The 20,548-nt window shown below is 35.6% G+C and overlaps 1 protein-coding gene across 8 annotated transcripts; it reads right to left on the bottom strand.

The window, feature by feature from the left end:
- Positions 1-5,545: 5,545 nt before the first annotated feature.
- On the bottom strand, positions 5,546-20,054 carry LOC117410110 (endoplasmic reticulum junction formation protein lunapark-B-like). Of its 8 annotated transcripts, XR_004545627.2 has the most exons (15): positions 19,926-20,054; positions 18,459-18,527; positions 16,733-16,774; positions 15,734-15,921; positions 15,291-15,349; positions 15,053-15,093; positions 13,415-13,498; positions 13,246-13,300; positions 11,813-12,025; positions 11,394-11,444; positions 9,720-9,825; positions 9,208-9,278; positions 8,761-8,922; positions 7,857-7,979; positions 6,259-6,383 (listed from the first exon to the last, which is right to left on the bottom strand). XR_004545627.2 is itself a non-coding variant. In XM_034016524.3 (14 exons), exons 2-14 carry the CDS (start codon positions 18,483-18,485, stop codon positions 6,196-6,198), a joined length of 1,287 nt encoding a protein of 428 aa, XP_033872415.1. In that variant the 5' UTR covers positions 18,486-18,527; positions 19,926-20,054; the 3' UTR covers positions 5,546-6,195. The 8 variants fall into 8 exon arrangements, 7 of the variants coding, with proteins under 7 accessions (XP_033872415.1, XP_033872442.1, XP_033872423.1 ...); XM_034016524.3 differs by lacking the exon at positions 7,857-7,979 and having other exon boundaries at positions 5,546-6,383; XM_034016551.3 differs by lacking the exon at positions 7,857-7,979 and having other exon boundaries at positions 5,546-6,383; positions 13,246-13,294.
- Between the last annotated feature and the right edge of the window lie 494 nt (positions 20,055-20,548).

Raw genomic sequence — 20,548 nt, 5'->3', positions numbered from 1 at the left:
CAGCTGATATTTCATAGTTATGTACTGCCTTGCACATTGGGGTATCTGAAAGCTGGTCATTGGTTTCAATCTGGATATGAAGTGCCTTATATATATATAATTTTATCAACCCATTTAAAAATAAATAATGTATGGAAGCAATCCTAGTCGCAGACATTTTGGAAAATCTGTTTGAGATCATTTCAACTGAAGCCCCGGCAGCTTGTCTTATGAAGGGAGAAGAGCAAAGGATAATTGTCTGCAGTCTAGTAAAACACAGAATAACTGCCATCACACTTGAGTGAGCTTATAGCCAGCCAGTCCCAGGGCCTCTAGAAGATAGAGCAGTTAATGTTCCCTTTTATTTTAGAGGATATGTCACTTGTATCACAGATTTATACCATGATACAGCAATTTCACCCAAACAGATGGATAATGGTGTCAAAGGAAAAACCCTGTTTTTATTGAGTTTAGCGCAGATTGTTTAGATAGAAGCTCATATTGGACAGCAACAGTAGTACTTTTTTGCTCTTAATCTTCCTAATCTCGGTGGTATTAAATTTCATCATTTTTGTTTGAAGGAGGAACATTTGGCAGTAATGGTTTCCTAATAGCAAACTCAGAGAATACAAATCTGGGACCCCAGTATGCTGCGGTTCCATAAGCACCACTGATTTATAGGGCTCTTTATGACAGAAAGGAAAATTATCTTCTGCAGGTATAAATCAGGTAAAGAGTAGGAAATTGAACTTAGATATCATCTTGTCAGATGCTTAATGCTCTTTCTCCTGTCACTTTCGATAAGGCCAATTTGGAGAATACTGCAGAGTAAAAAGAAGACAATTAACAATGACAGTAAAGTAATAGATGAAGCTATAAAATGAACCTGCTGGCGCAGGATGCTATCTATGATTTCCAGATGAAGTACTGCCAGGAGTGTATATCAGCCTGAGCCAAGCATTTCCCATTTATAAGCAGCACTCACAACATTGCTGGCTTGTTTCAGTCACCTTTATCAACACACTTCTTCATGTACTAATGAATAAATAATGATTTCCATTTAATGGAAAAAATGAAAGGGTTTGCTTTTTATATTTAATACGTTGTGCTAATTATAAAATGGGAATTCTAATTTATCTGGACAGATTTTCAAAGGTGTATCTTGATTGTTGAAACCCCTTTATCTATGGAATAATAATACAGTGTACCCCCTGCATTTTCAATAGATAGTTTCTAATATCCTTTACAAAAAAATCCTGTTCATTGTTTGTGGTTTGTTTTAAAGATTTGTGTTACTGTTAGGGGTTAAATGCCATCTTCAAAGTACAATACTGGAGCACTGTGTTTTTCATTTCATGCCAGTTTATTGCTGAAACATCGCCCAATAAAGGAATATTTTAACTTATCAAAGCCATTTAGTTCAGGCATTCAGTTCAGTAGCCCCTGCAGCCATGGGATTAAGGTTACTATGGTACAATATTAATAAAAATAACATTTTCATAGCACAAAATATGGTGAAACAATAAATAATAAATAACTCTGAATGATATCAAATGGCTGGTTTCACAGATTAGCACTAATCCTGGACTACCTAATGTTACCTTAGGTAAGGTAGACCAAAACTAATGCTCGTTCTGGGTCTGTGAAACTCTATCTATCTATCTATCTATAGGGAGAATGCCTATACAAAGTGTTGCATGAAGACAAATAATGGAGTGCCACATTGGATTTTGTCTTTATTGACTGGGTCAGGAAAAAGGAAAGCAGTGACTTGGATCTCCTGCTGTGAAGTGGACAACGAGAAGAGAGCTGGGTGAAACTGAGTTAGCTGATGAGTTTCAGAAATTGTCGAACAACGTGATGAGACAAGGCAGGTCTGAAGATCAACATCAAGAAAAGGAAGACCATGCAAATGAGAAGCAACTGAGTACTGGGAGCAGATCAGCTTGAAGAGGTCAAGCAATCTGAATATCTCCATGCTTCCTTGACAGCATCAGGGAGCATTTAGAAGGAGCTAAACATCCAAACAGAAGAGAGAGAGGATTTGTTTGTACAAAATGAAATCAACAAAATAAACTGACACCACTGAACAGAAACAGAATTTAATCATTGTATTATATTTGGGATTGAACTGGCTAAATGCTCACAATAACTTTAGTTATCGTCTTATAACTATAAAACATGCAATAGTAGTACATGTATTAAATATACAGTATATGCCATATATTGTTATTGTGGCTTTCTTTTGTTTAAAAGTTTCTTAGTCAAACTAAGTATCATTCGACTTAAATTGTTGCAAGCATTACTCACTGTAATTGAATGTGACTTCAAATAGATGTCAGGGCATAATACATTCACTTGATTGGTAGTCTTTAGCAAGCATTCATACACATGATTTGAATCAGTTTTAAACCTGCATCCAAACACAATTTTCAAGATTGACCTTATAAATTGTATCAATTGGTATTATATTTTTTCCAGACAGAATTTTAGACCCTCCTTAAAGTAAGTCAAGTCTCAAAATAATAACATTGTCTGGGAATTTAAACACTCAGTATATTTACATTTACAGTTGTACATTTTACCATTTTCTCTTGACCGCTGCACTGGTTTAATGTGAACAATATTGTATCTATATTCTGAATAGGGCTGTGTGTCTTATTTAGTATGCCTTGTTTGCATCCAGACAATTGGTTTGCAATAAAAAGTCTCAAACAAACCTGAAGAACATTGTGAGGAGCTCACCCTTCATACCACAAATAGAAATGTGACATGCCTGGCCTACTTGTCTATTTTACTTGTTTTGTGCGTCTGTTTCATATTCAGACTAAATAGCAAGGTTATTTTCCTCAAGGGCTCAGGAGGGCACACTATTTCATTTCTTCAGAAAATTGTTTCTCAGGATTTCAATCTTCGCTGCTAGATATGACAAAACACAATATCAAGTACACTTATGTTTTTTATCTGCTATATTTTCAGCGCATAAATAAAAGATCAGTATAAATTTGAGTCAAGTGCGGCAGAATGTTCCGCTGTGTGCATGTAGAAATAGATATGAAAAGAACGGTGGGCTATGAGAATTACCGTTGTGCAGGGCCAGACAGAAGACCATTTGTCATTCTTGAAAATCAATTAGTATTTTTTATATGACCGATCCGGTCAAATACATTCAAAATCAAGATATGCGGTCTTCTGAAGTTTTCTGAAAGCGTTTTCAAAAATCAGATTTGAAATGCCAGAGACTGGCAGTTTGAAGTCATCTGGAAGTAGGCAACTTTTTCTTATGTGGATGTGCTGAGTAGTCAGGATTATTTTAAAAATAAATTATTATTCCCCAGCATTCCCTTTTAGTGATATAACTGGGGCAGTATGTAATAAATGACATTTTAGAGTGCAAAATACAATGCACAGATACTGTACATGTTACTCAGTGCAAAGCAATAATCGGTTAAAACATGTTTTAAAGATGATAACTCTTGCTATAATGAAACAAAATTAATATGCCTTTAAGCTATTGGCATTTATTGGAATCTACTGTGTACCTTGAGGTGTAAACACCTCAAGGGACACAGTAGATTCCAATAAATGCCCAAAACAAGTTATGGTAAAGATAAAAACTGCATAGGTAACAATACTACTACTTTTTGCATTAATACATTACAATTGCAAATGAATAAAACAAAAAATACATAAATAATAATAATAATAATAATAATAATAATAATAATAATGATATAAAAAGGGAGTCCTATCTGACTTATATTGCTGCATAACTTGTGTATACTTGCAAAGATGTACACAATATTATTAAGTATTATAATGCATACCAGCAGTGGATTTCAAAAAGCAATCACTAAATGCATTTGTGAAAAGAGTAAAACACTCCAACTACCTGCTTTTCTTTTTCTTTTTCTTTTTTTTTTTTTTTTAAAGCAGCTCAAAGGTCAACCTCTTCCAGAGCATTGTACAATTGGGGCACTTACTGTTCATGTCATGTTGATGCATTACAAAGTACATAAGGTCATGCTTCTGTACACATACATTATCAAATTTGAAAGAGAAATATTTGATAGTCACTCTTTAGGCAGTTCATACTATATGTGAAAACTGATGGGGGAATGCGCAGTTTCTTGAAAGGCAAAAAATGACACCTTGCTTTCAAAAGCCAAGGGGGTCAAACAATCAAGATCCATGAGGTTAGATGTCAGCGCTATTATCTACCACTGTCGTAAATGATCAATGAGGTAAAATAAAATGATCACAAGCTAAAATAGCCTTACTAATGAAAATAGAACAGCTTACAATATCCCTTTGTGACACAGGGCAATACCTTGTGGACATCAATACATGCACTAGAAGATAAATCATTTATCCTACGTCCTTAAACACACCCCAGTTCTAAAGAAGAATAAATATGTATCCATACCGCATTTTTATTCTTTGAATTTCTGTTGGGATGTGTCCAAAAAATTGCAATTTAATCTCACCAAAATAATTAAATGTAGTCAATGACAATTTTTCATAGATTGTTTACTGTTATAGAGGTACCCAATTTAAATCATCAGATGTAGCTTACCAGTTATGGATATGTGATACAGGAAACACATTTTAAAAAGCAGTGGACATGATCAAGAAATGTCTTATTGGAACCCTTTTGTCCTTCTCGTGTGGGTGGGAGAAAGATTTGTAGAGATGTTGAGTATCAATATTTTTTGTTTTTTTTGTGGATGGAGGTTGTATGGTTATCTACTTTAGAGAAGGACTTTGTAAAATGTGTGTTCATGATGCACTTTCAAATTAAGAACTGCACGAGTTCTTCCTATAGGTAAAATAAGAGTCCACTATTTCATGACGATTGCCTCCCTTGTTGACCAGTTTGTCAGCTAGACCAAGACTAGACATCACCTGACATTCCGCATGTGCAAACACTATTTCTACTTGTTTTCCTTCAGTATTTGGTTTTAATTTTAACAGATTGTATATTTACATGTGTTGCAATCACTGTAACCATTTGAATTGTCTACGAGGCTGGTCTATTTAATTTAATCTAGTACGAACAGATTGTTTATCAAACTGACTTTATAACTATTACGGAAGTATTTGACAATTAAGAGTTTAATAAAAAGCGACATTCCTGTTAATGATGGAAGAAGGTGCAGTAGTGAAATACATACGCATATGATACAAATAGTGAAAAAACACAAACACTTTTGAACTACTATTTCAGTGAGATGTGCATTAGAATTCACTAACAGCGGCCTCGAGAATTGGTTAGGCCATCTGGTTCATTGTCTTTAAAAAAAAGTGTAGTTTTGTATCCACCACGTGATAAATTTAAAAGACGGTTACGAAAAATACCATCTCTTGATTGGCTAGCAAGTAACATGTAGAACAGGTTTCAAGAAATCAAAGTTGCAGTACACAATCTCATTTAGCTTTACCCTACAATTTGATTCCTTAGCAGTCACTATACTTGATAAGAAATAAGACTTTTCATTTTAGTTGTACATTACCTGTGGTAACAAAGTAATTCACTGTATCTCAAGAAAGCAAAGATTCAGATTAGTCTTTTTATATATACTTTAATTTTTCTACTTGAAAACCTTAAAAACACACTAGAGGCCCACAGCTTGGCAAATGTATTGTACTTTAAATATCTTCAGGAATAAATAAAAGCTTAACAAATCTAAGTTGAATTCTCTTTTCCTACCATTACCATGTAAACACAAGGCTGCCCTTGTTGTGCATGTTTTAGTACCTGAAATCTTCACAATTCTTTAGTTATTGGCAAAAGGCAACATTTAGCTGTAGATAACCACACACACACACACACACACACAACTGTGTTGCTTACGTGCAACAGTAAAATGTTTTTACATTGTTCGGTGTAAACGCCATTAAAAGACACATTCCGCAAGAAACATACAAAAATCCAAAACAAAAAAATAATTAATAAATAAACAGTGCTGATTCTCTTGATCTCCCAGTTTTACCTTTAAGAAACATGTTTAATGTTTGAAGCTCATTTTCTCTATGATGGGTAAGAAACACATGGGGGGGTGAGTAACAAGACAGGTTGCCATTTTAAACAAGAGACTCTTGCCTGTTTACACAGAGCCTCTGCAAAATGTTATCAAAAATAAAAATGCAATTCGTATTTAAAACAAGTCAAAAGCATAAATGTGTATTTTAATTGGGATTCAGGCACAGGGGCCTTTATTCAGTATCCATGAAGGAAACTTCTTCCTGTTCCGCTTCAGCGTTCAATGGTTTTTGCTCCTCCACTTGGGGAGTCTCTTTTTCATCACTGGCCTGAGTATCCTCTGCCCTTTCTGCAGGCTCCCCTTCCGGATGAGTGTCTGTGTCCACTGGCTTACATTCTTGTCTCCCTTCTTCCAAAGGGGCTGAAATGCAGCACATAAACAACATTTACTATATTTATGTATTCACTATAAGCAAGATTAAAAGATAGAAATATACAAGACAGAAATTGTTCCTACAGTGACAGCCACAAGTTAAAGGTTGACTATGCAAGTTCTTTCCCCTTTAATGGAGCTACCGTAGGGTGTATTTGCTGAAAATAACCAGTGTCTAGTGCCACAGTCTTACAAAGGATTGGAAAACACATGACAAAACTAATACATCTGGCATAAAACATTTCTAAAAAAACACACTGCTTTTTTTTTTTTTTTTTACATTTTGACAGATTCCAATTTATATGGCCCTTGTCCTTTAAAACTAACCGTAACCAAGAGAAATATAATGTCATTGAAAAGTAGTAACCGATTGTGCAACCCAGATTCAATAAATAAATCAAGCATTCACAAATATAAGAATTATACTAAGTGAAAACCAAGGTAATGGTTTATTAAGAACCATTACCTTGCAAAATTAAAAAAAAATAATAATAAAAAAGCTACCCCTTAACCTCCAGCCATTTCAGACCAACCACAACAGCCATACAAAGGCTTTTGAGTATTTTACATAACAATGACAGTTTGCATTATTCAGTATTGGTTTCAAATTAGCTAATGTGCAGTACTGTAAACAAACCAATTCTGATTCAAGGAGATGGAGGTATCAGCAATAATCCATTCTAGAGGTTAAAGGGTTAAACATTGGTAAAATGATCATCTTATTTACAGCATGCAAACATTTACCACTGATCATTAATACTAGAGTGTGCAAAGCTGCTGCAATTAACAATCTATATGCAACTGATTCCAATGGACATATGCAATCAACAAGTAAGCTCTGAGCACCAAGCTCACAATAATACATGTACAGGGTGACTGTAAAGTCATTAAGCCACTGTGCAAATCTCCTGTGGAAAAAACATTCAAAACTGAGGAATAAAAAACTTTGCTGGAACTTCCAAATGATGGGCAACAAGACTCTAAAGATCACCCACATGGGTTCTAAAGGGAGCTGTAACTGAGAATGTTAAGTCATAATAACATTAAGGAACGCAAACTTACATTTCTATAGTGGGGTGGAAAGGTTAAGGTGGCACTACAAATAATACCAGCTTTTGTGGTCCCCAATACAGGCACCATTTGTTGGGAAAGTTATATTGTTGATGTAACATGGAAAACATGAGAATGCATAATTTTCATGATATACAAGACTGCTTGACAGTGCATCCTTCAATTAGGTTAGGAATGTTGTTTCCACAAAACAATTGCAAACTGACCTACTCACTTAAATGAATACAATAATTAATTTAATTAATTAATTATAAAAAAAAGCACCCTGCATTTCTCTGAGGATGTTTCAATTTTGGATATCATTCTGGACTGATTGAATAACAGGCAGGTGATGGATAAATCCATATAGCTTTTTATTAGCAAAGCATATATCTTTATAAAAAGGACAACCTTTTTTTGGTGACGGACATTGAATGAGGAGAAACTGTGAACTTTACTCCGATCTGTTGCTAAAGGTACCGATGACTCCCCTTTCTGAAGGCAGTCAGGGAATGATCCCCCCTGTTTTCCCAGCTAATCAGAGAGAAGCATAAAGCAACTAGTAGGCATGATGATGTAAATGGACAAAAGAAGAACATACAACAAATAAAAATAAACACCCTGAAGAAAATATTACATAGGTTATATAAATACATTTCTTTAAAGGATTGTAACATTTTAACACTGCAAAGAAAAATAAAATCTCAGGAAATTAAACATGAAGATTTGACACTTTACATTGAAGTTTCAGTAGATCCTGTTACTGTTAGGACAGAACTGAAAGTCTGGCATATCAATGCAATTTTTACAAGCATGTTGGTGTTACTGTTACACAAGAGTTTTACATGTACAGCAGAGGTTACTAAATCAAACTTCATACAAGTACTGTATGTTAAGTTTGTTGTAGGGATAAATGTGAGGAAACTATATTAATGAAAAACTAGCACAACAACAACAAAAAAAGCATAGTAGTTACATTGGCACTGGTGAGTTTGTTTTATTAATGGTAGCCTGAAATTATTATTTTCTCAGGTTATTAGTAAGCTCCTGATAACGTCAACTCTGCTAACAATTTCTGCCATCTCTTTAAAGTGTTATTAAGTGGGTTTGACCATAGTATGATTTTAAATAAACTTAACTTCCTTAACTCTAACCCCGAACCACACACAAAGTTAAAACTTCATCATTTCTGAAATACATTAAAAAAAAAAAAAAAAAAAAAAAAGTGCCACATTGTTGCAGCATCTCAGGATTCTCAAAATATTGGACTAACAGTCTCCCAGTTACTTGAATTGCCTATTTTGAAGTTCCATACCAGCAGAAGGTTGATTCTCAGGAACACCAGCCTCTGCAGACACACCGGACGTTTGGGAGTCAGTACACGGTCTCCTTTCGAAACTAAAGTCCGGGAGACGTGGGGCCTGAGGGCGAGTCTTCCGAGCAGGATTTAGAAAATAGCAGTATGCGCATCTAAATGCTACAAAATACAATTGGAAGAGTAAAGGTTAACAACATACTTCTGTTATCTACCATCCTGTGGTGTAGATTTAAAAGAACACTGCTTTAATCCCCTGGAATTGAGCTAAAAAAAAGTCTCAACCTTAATGTTTAACACATAAAGAATACAGAAACTTAAGCAACATATGCACATTGTTATGGAGTAATTAATTTGACAGGGGTATATGAATGAATCAATAATGTGACAGAAAATAGACAAAAATGTAAAGAAGCATACCCCAAAACTAGATTTCCCAAATCTTACCGACATATTCAAATTCCTCTTTCAAGGCCATGCCATTATGGGAAAAGCACTGCTGACAGACAAGGGCATATCTTTAAACAAAAAAACAACGAAGACAATATTACCAAATAGTCAGATTCTTAATTCTAACAAATTTTTCAAATGTATTGAGAGATCAGCAGATGTTGGCAAATTAAAATTGCATGATCTCAGAAACTCATAGCGCATGAAACCAATCAGATGCAAAAAAAAAATAAAAATATGACTTTTTAAATCTAAATGCATTGGACTTCTTAAACAACTGCAACTACATAATACACTGTAAATACTATTTTATCCATAGCCTCGTTATAAAAAACACATTGAAAAAAAACATTTAATTGAAATGATGCACAGTTATAATACACAGCGCAATTTGCTGGCACTAAAGTTAGCAATTAAAACTGACTTTGCTAAAACTAATGACATTTTAATAAAAGTGGGTTTACAGTATTGGGAGCAAACTGTAATAGTGTTAATGAACCTCATTCTACCTGTTCTGAGGCCCGTCACCTACTAAGAACTCAACAACTCTGTCCATCACTCCTCTCTCCCGTGGAAGGATAGCTCTAGCAAGTGGAGGGCCGGGAGGGTGCAGGCCTGTGGATATAAAACACCACGCACAAAACAGAGTCACAAAATTGGCTTTAGTGCAAACTAGAAATGGCTGTTTTTGTGAAGAAAAACCAAGCACATGGCATAAAAGATTAAATGGTTTGTAAACCATGACGTAAAAATGGATATGTGAAAAAGATCTGTATCGTCGATACCACCAGGGGTTAAAACAATGAGGCAGTGAAACATTACATTTTTACTGTAATGGAACTGAGAGAACCAATCAAAACAGCGGTCTCCCAAATGTTGACTCAAAATGTGCACTGTGGAAAGTAAGTCGCCCTCAATATGGCAGCTATATTTGGCCAGAGGAGAAATGTCAAGGTCAGTAACATATTTAGCACACAGGGTGTGTAACTACCACGGACTCAAATGGTGTCCGATATATGAGGATTTGAAACTTTAGTGAAGGCAGCTTTGTAAATAAAAAAACTGACATGAAAGGGTTAACATGCATTGTACAATAGCTATAATCAACCTAGTACCAAGTATGAAGGTACTACCTCAAAACATTACAGCTTTATTATCACAAGTCACATGACCCCAATATCACAGCCATCCTATGTCACAGATAAGTTACACTGTTACAATGAAATTATGAAGTCACATGGAATTACTTCTGTTAATAGTATGTAGTGTATTCAGATGAATAGACAAATGCACTGCATACAACAGTTGCCAGTGAAAAATGTTTCAGAAGAATGTTTAATAATTACTTCTGGACCAACATCCCTCCAGAATCATGTACCTGGGTATTCATGCTGTTAGGGCCTACGGTAATTAATATAATTAAACATCAAGAGCAATCATCGCAAGATGACTGGTCATTTTTGCAGGGCTTGGCAAACACTCAACTACCTGGTGGTTATTAATTTATCAGCATATGGAAGCTCTGTGGTACATCACTTTGTATTAAATTGTTTTTTTTCTTCAAAAGTAATGGTCTAATGAAAAACAAGCAAAGCTTAAATTCTGTTAGCACTATAAAAAAATAAAAGAAGCTCATCCTTTCAGAAGAAATGCATGACATTTATACACAGCTATGAACAAAACAATAACATACAAAAAAATAATTGCTGCAGAGATTGAACTTGTCAGGAGCCTTGAAGAACAGTCAAGCAAATTCTTTCAAGCCCCTTCCTGCGTTACGAATGAACCAGCTTATTAGGTGGTTGTTATCCCCCTCCCCCTCCCACCACCACACACCTCAAAAACAAGCGATTGGCTAGAAAAGCCATCAATTAATTTACATCAGTCGACACTATGTCAGCTTAAGCACTTCAGTGGCTATAGTCTATGTAGCTGTCAATATCACTTAGTATTCCTACAGTACGCACAGAAATCAGCAGTCTAAACTCAGATGCTATGACTGAATAGTGCAGATACATAAGCAATGTTGGGAAGGAGAAGAAGCTGTTTGGCAGACGGATGTAGAGATATATCTTTAGCTTTTTTTTTTTTTTTTTTTTTTTTAAAGAGATCACACTTTTCTACTAGTTGCTACAACCTATTGCTAACATTTGTTATTCTCTGCTTAAAAAAATGCTCCCTACCTCTTGTTCTTAATCTTTCCTCCATTTGTGCCCCTAACCCTCGGACTAACACTAAATAGAAATGAAAAGGGGTTCATCAAGAAAAGGTTGCAAAACCAATGCATTAACCAATTATCCAAACAGAACACATACCTAATGCTGTATAAATATGTTGCTGAATATTATTAAAGGCTTAAATGTGGTTCCAAACCTGTCAGTTAAATGGCTGAAGAATCAACTACTTTAAATGGATTGTTCTAGTGAGAACCTATAACCAAGAAACCAAGAAATTCTACAGTAAAAAAGTAAATACAGGTAAATCTATGCATAAGCATCTAAGCGAGTCCACCCTTGTCAACTGAAACCTAACTCAGCATGGGAATCTGTTTACAGTTATTTACTATAAAAACGCATTTCAAAACGATATGTGCTTAATTTACCCATTCCAGGCACTGGTGTACCAGGGCTCATGGATCGTCTCATGAGATTTTGCTGGGCAGCTGCCATGGCCAGGGTTCGCTCTGGGGGACCACCGGGAGCAGAGGTGGGAGAAGGCGCTGAAGGGGTAGCAGAAGGACGGGGAACTCCTTGGTTGGGATTTATTGGAGTTGCAGGAACAGGATTTATTTGGGAAACATTTCGCTGACGAATTTCTGGAAAAATAAAATCAATAATTAGAAAATGTAACACTACATATTTTAGCTAACCATTCCTTCCAGGTTTCCTAGCGTGGCTCTCTCTCTTCTCCTCACCCTGTCTCTACAGGTGTACCTCAAGGATCTGGTACTCTCATCTCCTCCTTTGGCTTCTCCGACCACCTTTACACAGATGTCACCCAGATCCCCTCCCGCATGTCAGAATGCCGCTCAGCTATCTCACCACCTCAAACTCAACTCTAAATCTGACCTCATCTCAGTCTCCCTTAACTATCACACTTTCTCCATCCCCTTCTGCTAAAGACTTAGGTGTTACTCTTGACCCCTCCCTCTACTTCTCTCAACATCTTTTCCCTTACAAGCACTTGCCACTTCATTCTTAGCAACATCTACCGAATCCGTCCTTTTCTCACTACTTATCCCACCCAACTCCTGATCCAAGCTCTTGTCCTCTCCAGACTGGACTATGATAACTCTCTCCTTGTGGGTCTCCCAGCCTAGGCTATCCGCACCCTTCAGCTCATTCAAAATTCTGCTGATCGTCTTGTATTCTCCAAACCACGCTACCCTTCTGCTTTGCACCCTCCACTGGCTACCTATCTCTGCTGCATTCAATTCAAGACCTTTGTTCTTGCTTACCCCTCTCTTCACCACACTGCCACCTCTACCTCCAATCCCTCGTGTCTCCCTACACCCCCTCTCCACTCCTCTACTGGCCGACTGGTCATGCCTCCATCCTCCCGTGCCCGCTCCTTCTCTTCCCTAGCCCCTCTGTGGTAGAACCAGCTAGCAGAGAACTTCAGGGCTGCTCTGTCTCTCACTGCTTCGCCACCTCCTCAAGACCCACCTGTTTAGACTGCACTTGTTGATCTATCCCTCCTACTATGCACTGGACTTGCCTGACCTAAGCACCTAGTTACTGGATCTTCAGCTAATGTATTAATGCACTAGTATGTCACTGTAGATATAACTTCTTGTAATCCTAACGTGTTGCATCCTATTTCATATTGTATTCTATTAGTATGGCTGCACTGCACTTACTGTATTTAAATATTAATCTTGCATTGTAACCCTGCATTGCCCTGTAACACTTGCAAGTCTCCTTAGATAAAAAGCCAGATAAAACAAATAAAAGGTTATCCAGCACAGTGTTTCAGGAGCACTGGTCCAATGTAGCTAGTTTTTTTTTTTTCAAGAAAACAGCAAAGCTTTTTTACCTTGACCAGGCCTTGGTGTCACAGGAGGTCCAGCCACTGCTGCAAGTTCCTGTTCCTTAAAAAAATATATATATATAATAACAATAACAACAACAAGTGTATATATGGTCCATCCATCTTATTAAAAAAAAACAAAAAAAAAAAGAGCAAATACAGTTGAAGCACTTACATTTTTCTTCTTTGAATCAGGATCAAATCTCTCCAAAATTAATTTTGCAGTTTTATAGGTCTCTTTTTCCATAACCTCTTCAAGCTAAAGACAAAATAAAATAATTGTTAGTTATAATGGTGGTTTTGCAACTGGTGCCACTACATATAGCTGAGCACATTTGGGCCACATTTACAAAGCACTTCCTTGAGTGCAAAGTCCTTAGTAAATCCGCCATTGCTTAAGTTACATTTAAATGTGAGGTGTACCATTTTGCAGTGTTTGTACATATGAAATTAGCATTAAGACTGTATATTTGACAGTGTTAAAGATTTCAATGATATCAACACAGAAAATGCTGGAATAAATAATTAAGAATCTACAAGCTAGCAAAATATCTACAAACCATAATGGCTGCTAATTTTGTTTAACGGCTTCATTGATAGAATATTGCTAATTGTTTACATATAATGAGGAGAATAATTACATGCACCAACTTCGATAATGGAATGTGCGAAAATCCATCAGCTATAATTATTGGAAGTTATTAGACATGACAGTAAATGACAGGCAATTTCTCAGATTTATTTCCTCATAGCACTTAATGCTATTAATAAAGAAGGTCGTTAGCAGAGTGCTTTACAGAATAGTCTCTGTGCCAATTAACCGCTGTCTGCATTGATTTTAGATTATTTATTAGCAGTAGCAATTAGCTTGCTGCAAAGTGCTGTGAAAACTCAGTAGAGGCAGAAAGAGCTATGAAACTTCCTGTAATGACTTGGAAGAGCCTATATCTCATTTGCTTCGGCATTTGTCTCAGACCACCACTGTGAGGGGAGAGCTGCAATATTCTTCAGAGGAAAATTAAGCAGAGTTTAAAATGAGTTACATGCTAATGTATTTAAGAGGTTATGACATAGGAGAACCATGCAAAGATTCCTGTCAAATTAAAAAGGACAGGTTATCACAATTATACAGCATTCAATTTAATACAGTTACAGAGCAGTATGCTGCTTTATCATTTTGTTAAAGATTATTTCTATACAGTGTAATGTTCTACTATAAAAAAATGTACTTTGTTGGATCACAGCTTTGGATATTTCTACACAGCTCTGAGAAATCATGGAAACCCATTGAATTTTACTCAAAAAACTCTCAGAAAATGCTTACTGCTTTAGCTACACAAGAGGACAGAAATAGATTAAAACACAGAATACAAAATAATTCCTGTTCTTGTAGATACTTCTGGCTTCCACCAATTAAAATAAATAAATAGCTAAATAAAAAGGCATGGAGGACATCTTCATGCAGTTTTCCCAGAGAGCCAATTTACAAGTACTAGTAGAAGAGTTCTCCAGGAATTTAATTTCCATGTCATCTGTAGAGTTGCTACATAATGTGCTCACATTGTCGCAACTCTTACTATTGCTCCACAGTGGTGACTCTTTCACAGGGTACAATTATAGCTTCCATTGGCAGGATGCTATAAATAAACAGCGGTACAGAGCATCATCACTGCATTGTGGAATTTTGGACTCCTGGCAATAAGCTCTTGAAGCAGCAGCCACATTGCTTATAATGGCGAACAGGGTTTATTCACTGTTCCAAGGTCACATATGGCATGTGCTGGTCATGGCTAACCATGTTCATAATACTTACGATTTTCTTTTTTTGGGCTTTTAATTCTTCAAGCTTTTCGTCTACAAAAGGAATGAAAAGTTAAAAACAAGTTTTCATCTGAATAATCCCAACCTTTAAAATGAACCAGATATTTTCCTAGTTTTGTTTACACAAAACAGTGCCCAATTGTCTACATGTTAAAAAAGTGTCCACCAAATTTTAATCATGTTATTTACAGATCATTGTCAACGTTTAAACCAATAAAAATAAATCTTACTGTTTCTTTCTGTTCGTTTGGAGAACATCCAAATCAGCAATTTTCTTAGGAACCAGATTCTTTAAAAACATAACAAAAATGTTGTGTTCTCATGTTCATGTCTATTAGGATCTCCAGTTATTTTCAATAAATTAAATTAATATGAAGCCAAATTACATTTTATATGCAAGTGAATTCTTACAATATAAACAAAAGCCCTGTAAGCATTTCTTACTGCAAACATTAATGTAGAATCTTTCAACGGTGCAATTATGATTTACTCAAATGGATCTGGTTTGCATCATAAAACTTTTGAAAAGCTCAAGTGTGTTAAATTATACCATTAATTATAATGTTAAAAACATATACAGAATGCTCGTTATACAGATAGTCAACTATCTATGTCTCCTTCCAGACATTTGTTGAAAGCAATATGTATAGATGCCATATCTAGATCTACTTACAGTATAGGAAATAGAAAAAATGAGAGTGCCATGATTAATTTTGCAGTCCATTGCTCAGGAAGATACCATATATACACAATCATACAAGTAAGAAGGTAGAGAAGAGATGAATACAGTAGCAGCCTTCCAACCCATAGCTTTAATAGTCTTTGATTCGTTTCCCTAAATTCTTCCAGTTTCTGTATGTCCTGCGAACACAAAACAATTTAATAGTTGATTTTGTAGACTTTTTTCTTCTTGATTTACTGAAAAGCACACCCTCTTACCAAATTGAAGTTGAAACACGATGACAACTGTCCTGTTGAAATTTCCAAACAATTCTGAGTCCAACTCTGCATGTTGTAGGGCACGAAACTCTGGGAAACTAAATATTTTTAATAATCCCCCCACCCTCCACTTTTTTTTTTTTTTTTAAATGTTTATTAAAAAGATTCTTTACCCATTTAATGCACAAATACGTTTGAGGAATCTGTGGACTGTTCTGGTCTCCGGCATGAATTGGTTAAGATTGTATACATGAACATGACTTTGAATTCCAAAATTGTCATTGTATTGCCCTGTCTTGACATTAACACATGGAGGGAAGCTGGCCAGCAAAGTGTTTTGTATAACCTCTCAGATGTCTTTAGGGGAACATTATCTGATCCTGTATTAAATATAAGTTCAAATCGGCTGGCTTCATAGTTTGCAGGTGTCTCTGTCACTCTAGGCATTTTTTTTTTTTTAAATCTGCACAGCAACAAGGCTAGGAATACTAGGAATATCAAATATATAGTAAGTCAAGTAAACACCTTTGGCTGATCACAAAATTACAAACAGAAAACTTTTTTTTTTTTTAGTATGCAACACACAATATTTAAAAAAAATCAAACAAACACTTTTATCTGCCCTAAGAGACACTCTCGCATTTTACATACATACATACATACATACATACAGAGCAGTTTTATACTTTTAGGCATGGCCAAAAAAACCACATTGTCAAAATAAAAACGATACCTTGTCAATGCATTCCAAAACGTCTACTGTGGAAGGTTTTGCCTGTTTTAGGGAAAATAAAATAAGTAAAAATTATGGGCCAAACACATTAACACATTTCTTAACAGATTACTGTAACGGGGCCCTGAAAATGTTTGATGAATTAAACAACTTTTTATTCAAAATGTTTTATAGAACAAAACAAGTGTTGAATGCATCCAGCTTTAGACTGTTAGGGCACACAGGGAGGCACAGTTTTATGAATATTTATACTTTTTTTAAATCCATCATAAGATACCTCACAAGTTAAATCTTTGTGAACATGGCCCGTGAATCAATGATTCGGCGTACCACAAGCTTTGTGACCATCTATTTTTTTTTTTTTTTTTTTTTAAAAAAGACGGTTTTCAATTTTGGAAATATTCTAATAATTATTTACACTACCTATTTGAAAAATGACACACTCCCGTCTGAGTTAATGTGTGGTATGTCTTAGGAGTTACTCCACTCCTTAGATCAAGCAACAGCATTGAGAAAGACCATACCTGTAAATAACTTTTTTGTTTGTTTGTTTGGTGTAGCTACATTAATTGTGTGTGACATCAACAGTAAAGATCTGTTTGTTGACCTTGGTTATAGAGTAATAAATGAAATGCAGATGTGTGCAGTAACAAATAGAAGAGCATTCTCTAACTGCTGTATACATATAGGGAAACTATCATGTATATTAGATGAGAAAAACCCTATATCCTGGAATTTAGATAAACTGCCAACGCCATACTGTCAACTTGGTTCCGGGTCTCAAAAGGAATCTGTTTTGCCCCCTCCCCACCAATCTTAACAGAGATTCCCAATGTACAGCGCTACAGCGCAAACAAGCCATTGCCTTTAAATGTAGACATGCACTTTCAGAAGATCTTTGGTTACAGGGACATGGACTTCCAGTAACAAGCTGGGTTGCTGCACTGATATTAATAGTTACTTAGTAGAGAGAAACCAGTGAGGGACTAGTAGAACTGAAGGAATGGCAATGAATACCACCCACTCTTGGATATTCTGAACTACTGAGTTTTTGTAGTTAAAATGAAAACTGTAAATGTAGTCCTTAAACGGTTTTACTTTAAGGATTTTTTGAAGTAATGCATAGCTTTTTTTGTGCCACAATGAGATATTTGACCTCCTAACAGAAAATACCTTCAGTTGGTGTTAAAACTTGTTTTCTCCCAAGAGATAAAGGTTATTAAGTTTATTTCAAGCTCTGAGCAAAATGCTTGTCGAGATCAGCCGAGCTGGTGGTTCTTGTGCTCTAGGTGGCTCTCAAAGGGATTTTCTTTTGAAGGACTCTGTCAACAAATTGTCTGTCCTTACTAAGGAGTTCTTTATATGATGACAAAAAAACTGCATCTATAATTCACAAAAATTAAAGATTGAAGGATACTACAAAACTGAAAAAGCAACCGCCCAGCTCCACAAACCACAAACTGCACTAATTCTGGAATACCTAAATTAACAGGATTAGTGCCAACTGGGATCTGTGAAACAAACCACCATTGTCCTAGTAGATTTAATTACATTGAATTCACCTACTTTGGTGAAAACAATCACAATAAAGATTTTGGTTTAGTGCAAAATTCAGAAACTTTCAAATCACTGTAGAGGCCACACAAAACAGAAAGTTACAGTTTTGTAAAATCAGACCAATGTGAATTCTGATTTAGATAACGTAAGTTCATAATTCTATACTCACCCTCCATCTAGAGACTACAGCTCCCATGTTTGTCTCATGCAGTGTTATTTACTTGTTTCTTGAAGACATCTACTTACATTATCATGAAAAAAGAGAAATCAGCATGTTTAAATAACCAACAATCAGACAAAACATTTTTCATGGGGTTCAAAGCAACATAACAAAACAACACTTGTGTCATAAGGCAACAAATCAAGGGGGTAAATATCATTACATGGACACACACTACACACAAAAGCATACCAGCGTTAACTTTAAAATGATACAACCTCATAAAACAGCTATAAAGCCTGTATGTGAGAATACTTGTGTGCTCTTAACATTATGTTAAATAAGCTGCAATAAGGATTGCTTTGTTAAGAGTTTCTAAACCTGGAATTAAAATGCTGCTGCAGAAGGTGGTCGTCTTAACTCCCAGTGCTATATCTGAAGCAGTCCCAGCTGCTGTAAACAAACCAGCCATGACGTCAATGAAATACTTCAGAAAATATCACTTTGTGGATGCAACCAGTTTGTAGACTGGCTTAGCCTACATCAAATAAAATCACTTCAGTATTTAATTTAATACAACTTGTAAGGATGTTTGTTAAATTATTTACATAATATACTGCGGTTAAAATAAATACTGGGACAGCTACCCCAGCTCGCGTTTTACAATTTACTGTTCACGTAATCAGATACTCATACTAGAATGCACACTGCTGACACTGTGCTAAACGTTTAAGTAAGTATTGGGTTGCTGCACCTTTTTAGTGCAGTAATAGTTATTTCAACAGATACAGAAACTACATTCAACGTTAGGTTTGCAAAACAATGAATGCACAGATTGCCTGCACAAAGTTTTCGATTCGAACACTAAAAATATGACACTTTGGAATGTTTAGCTCCGCGGCCTACTGTGATCTCCAACGTTGAATGTGGAGATGCAAATCGTCTTTGCAAATGTTGTTGTAGATTTGCAAAAATTCTAAATGATAGACAAATAAATATGCGTTTTTATCTTAAGAAACGATGGCAGGTACCAGTCTTGAATCAAGTACAACAGTCATATGAAAACCAAAAATTAAGAATACTGATGCAATCCTACCCCCGTAATTTTGCACATAGCAATTCAACACAGTCATATATATATATATATATATATATATATATATATATATATATATATATATATATATATATATATATTACAATGCATACAATTTTGAAGTATTTTCTGCATTTGTTCAAGGTGCAATATTTGAAAGACAACTTTTCTTATGTGGTGCCTGGTTTTGCTGAAGTACGTACATTAAAAAATGCAGCACTCTCTTCTTAGGCCCATAACAATCACACCATGGCGATGCAAACTAAATGTGAATACCACTTTATAACTTCCTTTTCATAAGCGCCCAATCGGTTTGACAATATTTCTAATGCATCACTGGTTGTTTCTTAAACATGCGATTAATTTCGCGTACAATTTACCTGCACCCCTCACTTAGCCAGCTCCAACTCTTCCAGTTACGCCTCTCTCCAGCAGACAGCGTATAATGTGACAACATCAATCCCATAAACCAACGCGCAGCGACCATTTTTTTAGCGCAACTACGTCACGTGACATGGAAAGGCTGATTATGAAGAGTTGCTGATCTTTGGCAGCTAGGTTAGTTTCATTTCTGAAAAATATGGTTTTTTTTAGTAAGATCTTGACGTAGGAAGTCGAGCTTTTAGAAAATACTTATGTATTTGTATTGAACTAATATTGCCAGTTGTTAGAAATAGAAAAGGAAATCTTAGTGAAGGCAAGGTAAAGCATGGGAAATGCTTAGTAAAACTACTGTATTAATTTGCCTGGTAAAGTTTTTACAAGGTTTAAGGGCACTTTCTTTAGGTCATGTGACTTTGTAGGCATATACTTGAGCTACAGTACACTTTGACATATTGCCTTCATATTTGATACATAGCTTCAGTATTCTATAATTATCTTACACGTAAAAAAGAAGAACTACTTGTTTTTGTAGTTATTCCTCATATTTTTCAGTGGCCGCAGTAAATAAAGCAAAATGTAAATCTGTATAAGTCTGTCATATTATTAAAAAAGTACAACA

This window comes from Acipenser ruthenus, chromosome 10 (assembly GCF_902713425.1).
Source record: "Acipenser ruthenus chromosome 10, fAciRut3.2 maternal haplotype, whole genome shotgun sequence".
NCBI lineage: Eukaryota > Metazoa > Chordata > Actinopteri > Acipenseriformes > Acipenseridae > Acipenser > Acipenser ruthenus.
Note: the sequence above shows the minus strand (reverse complement) of the source record. Positions and strands in the feature narration are given on the sequence as shown.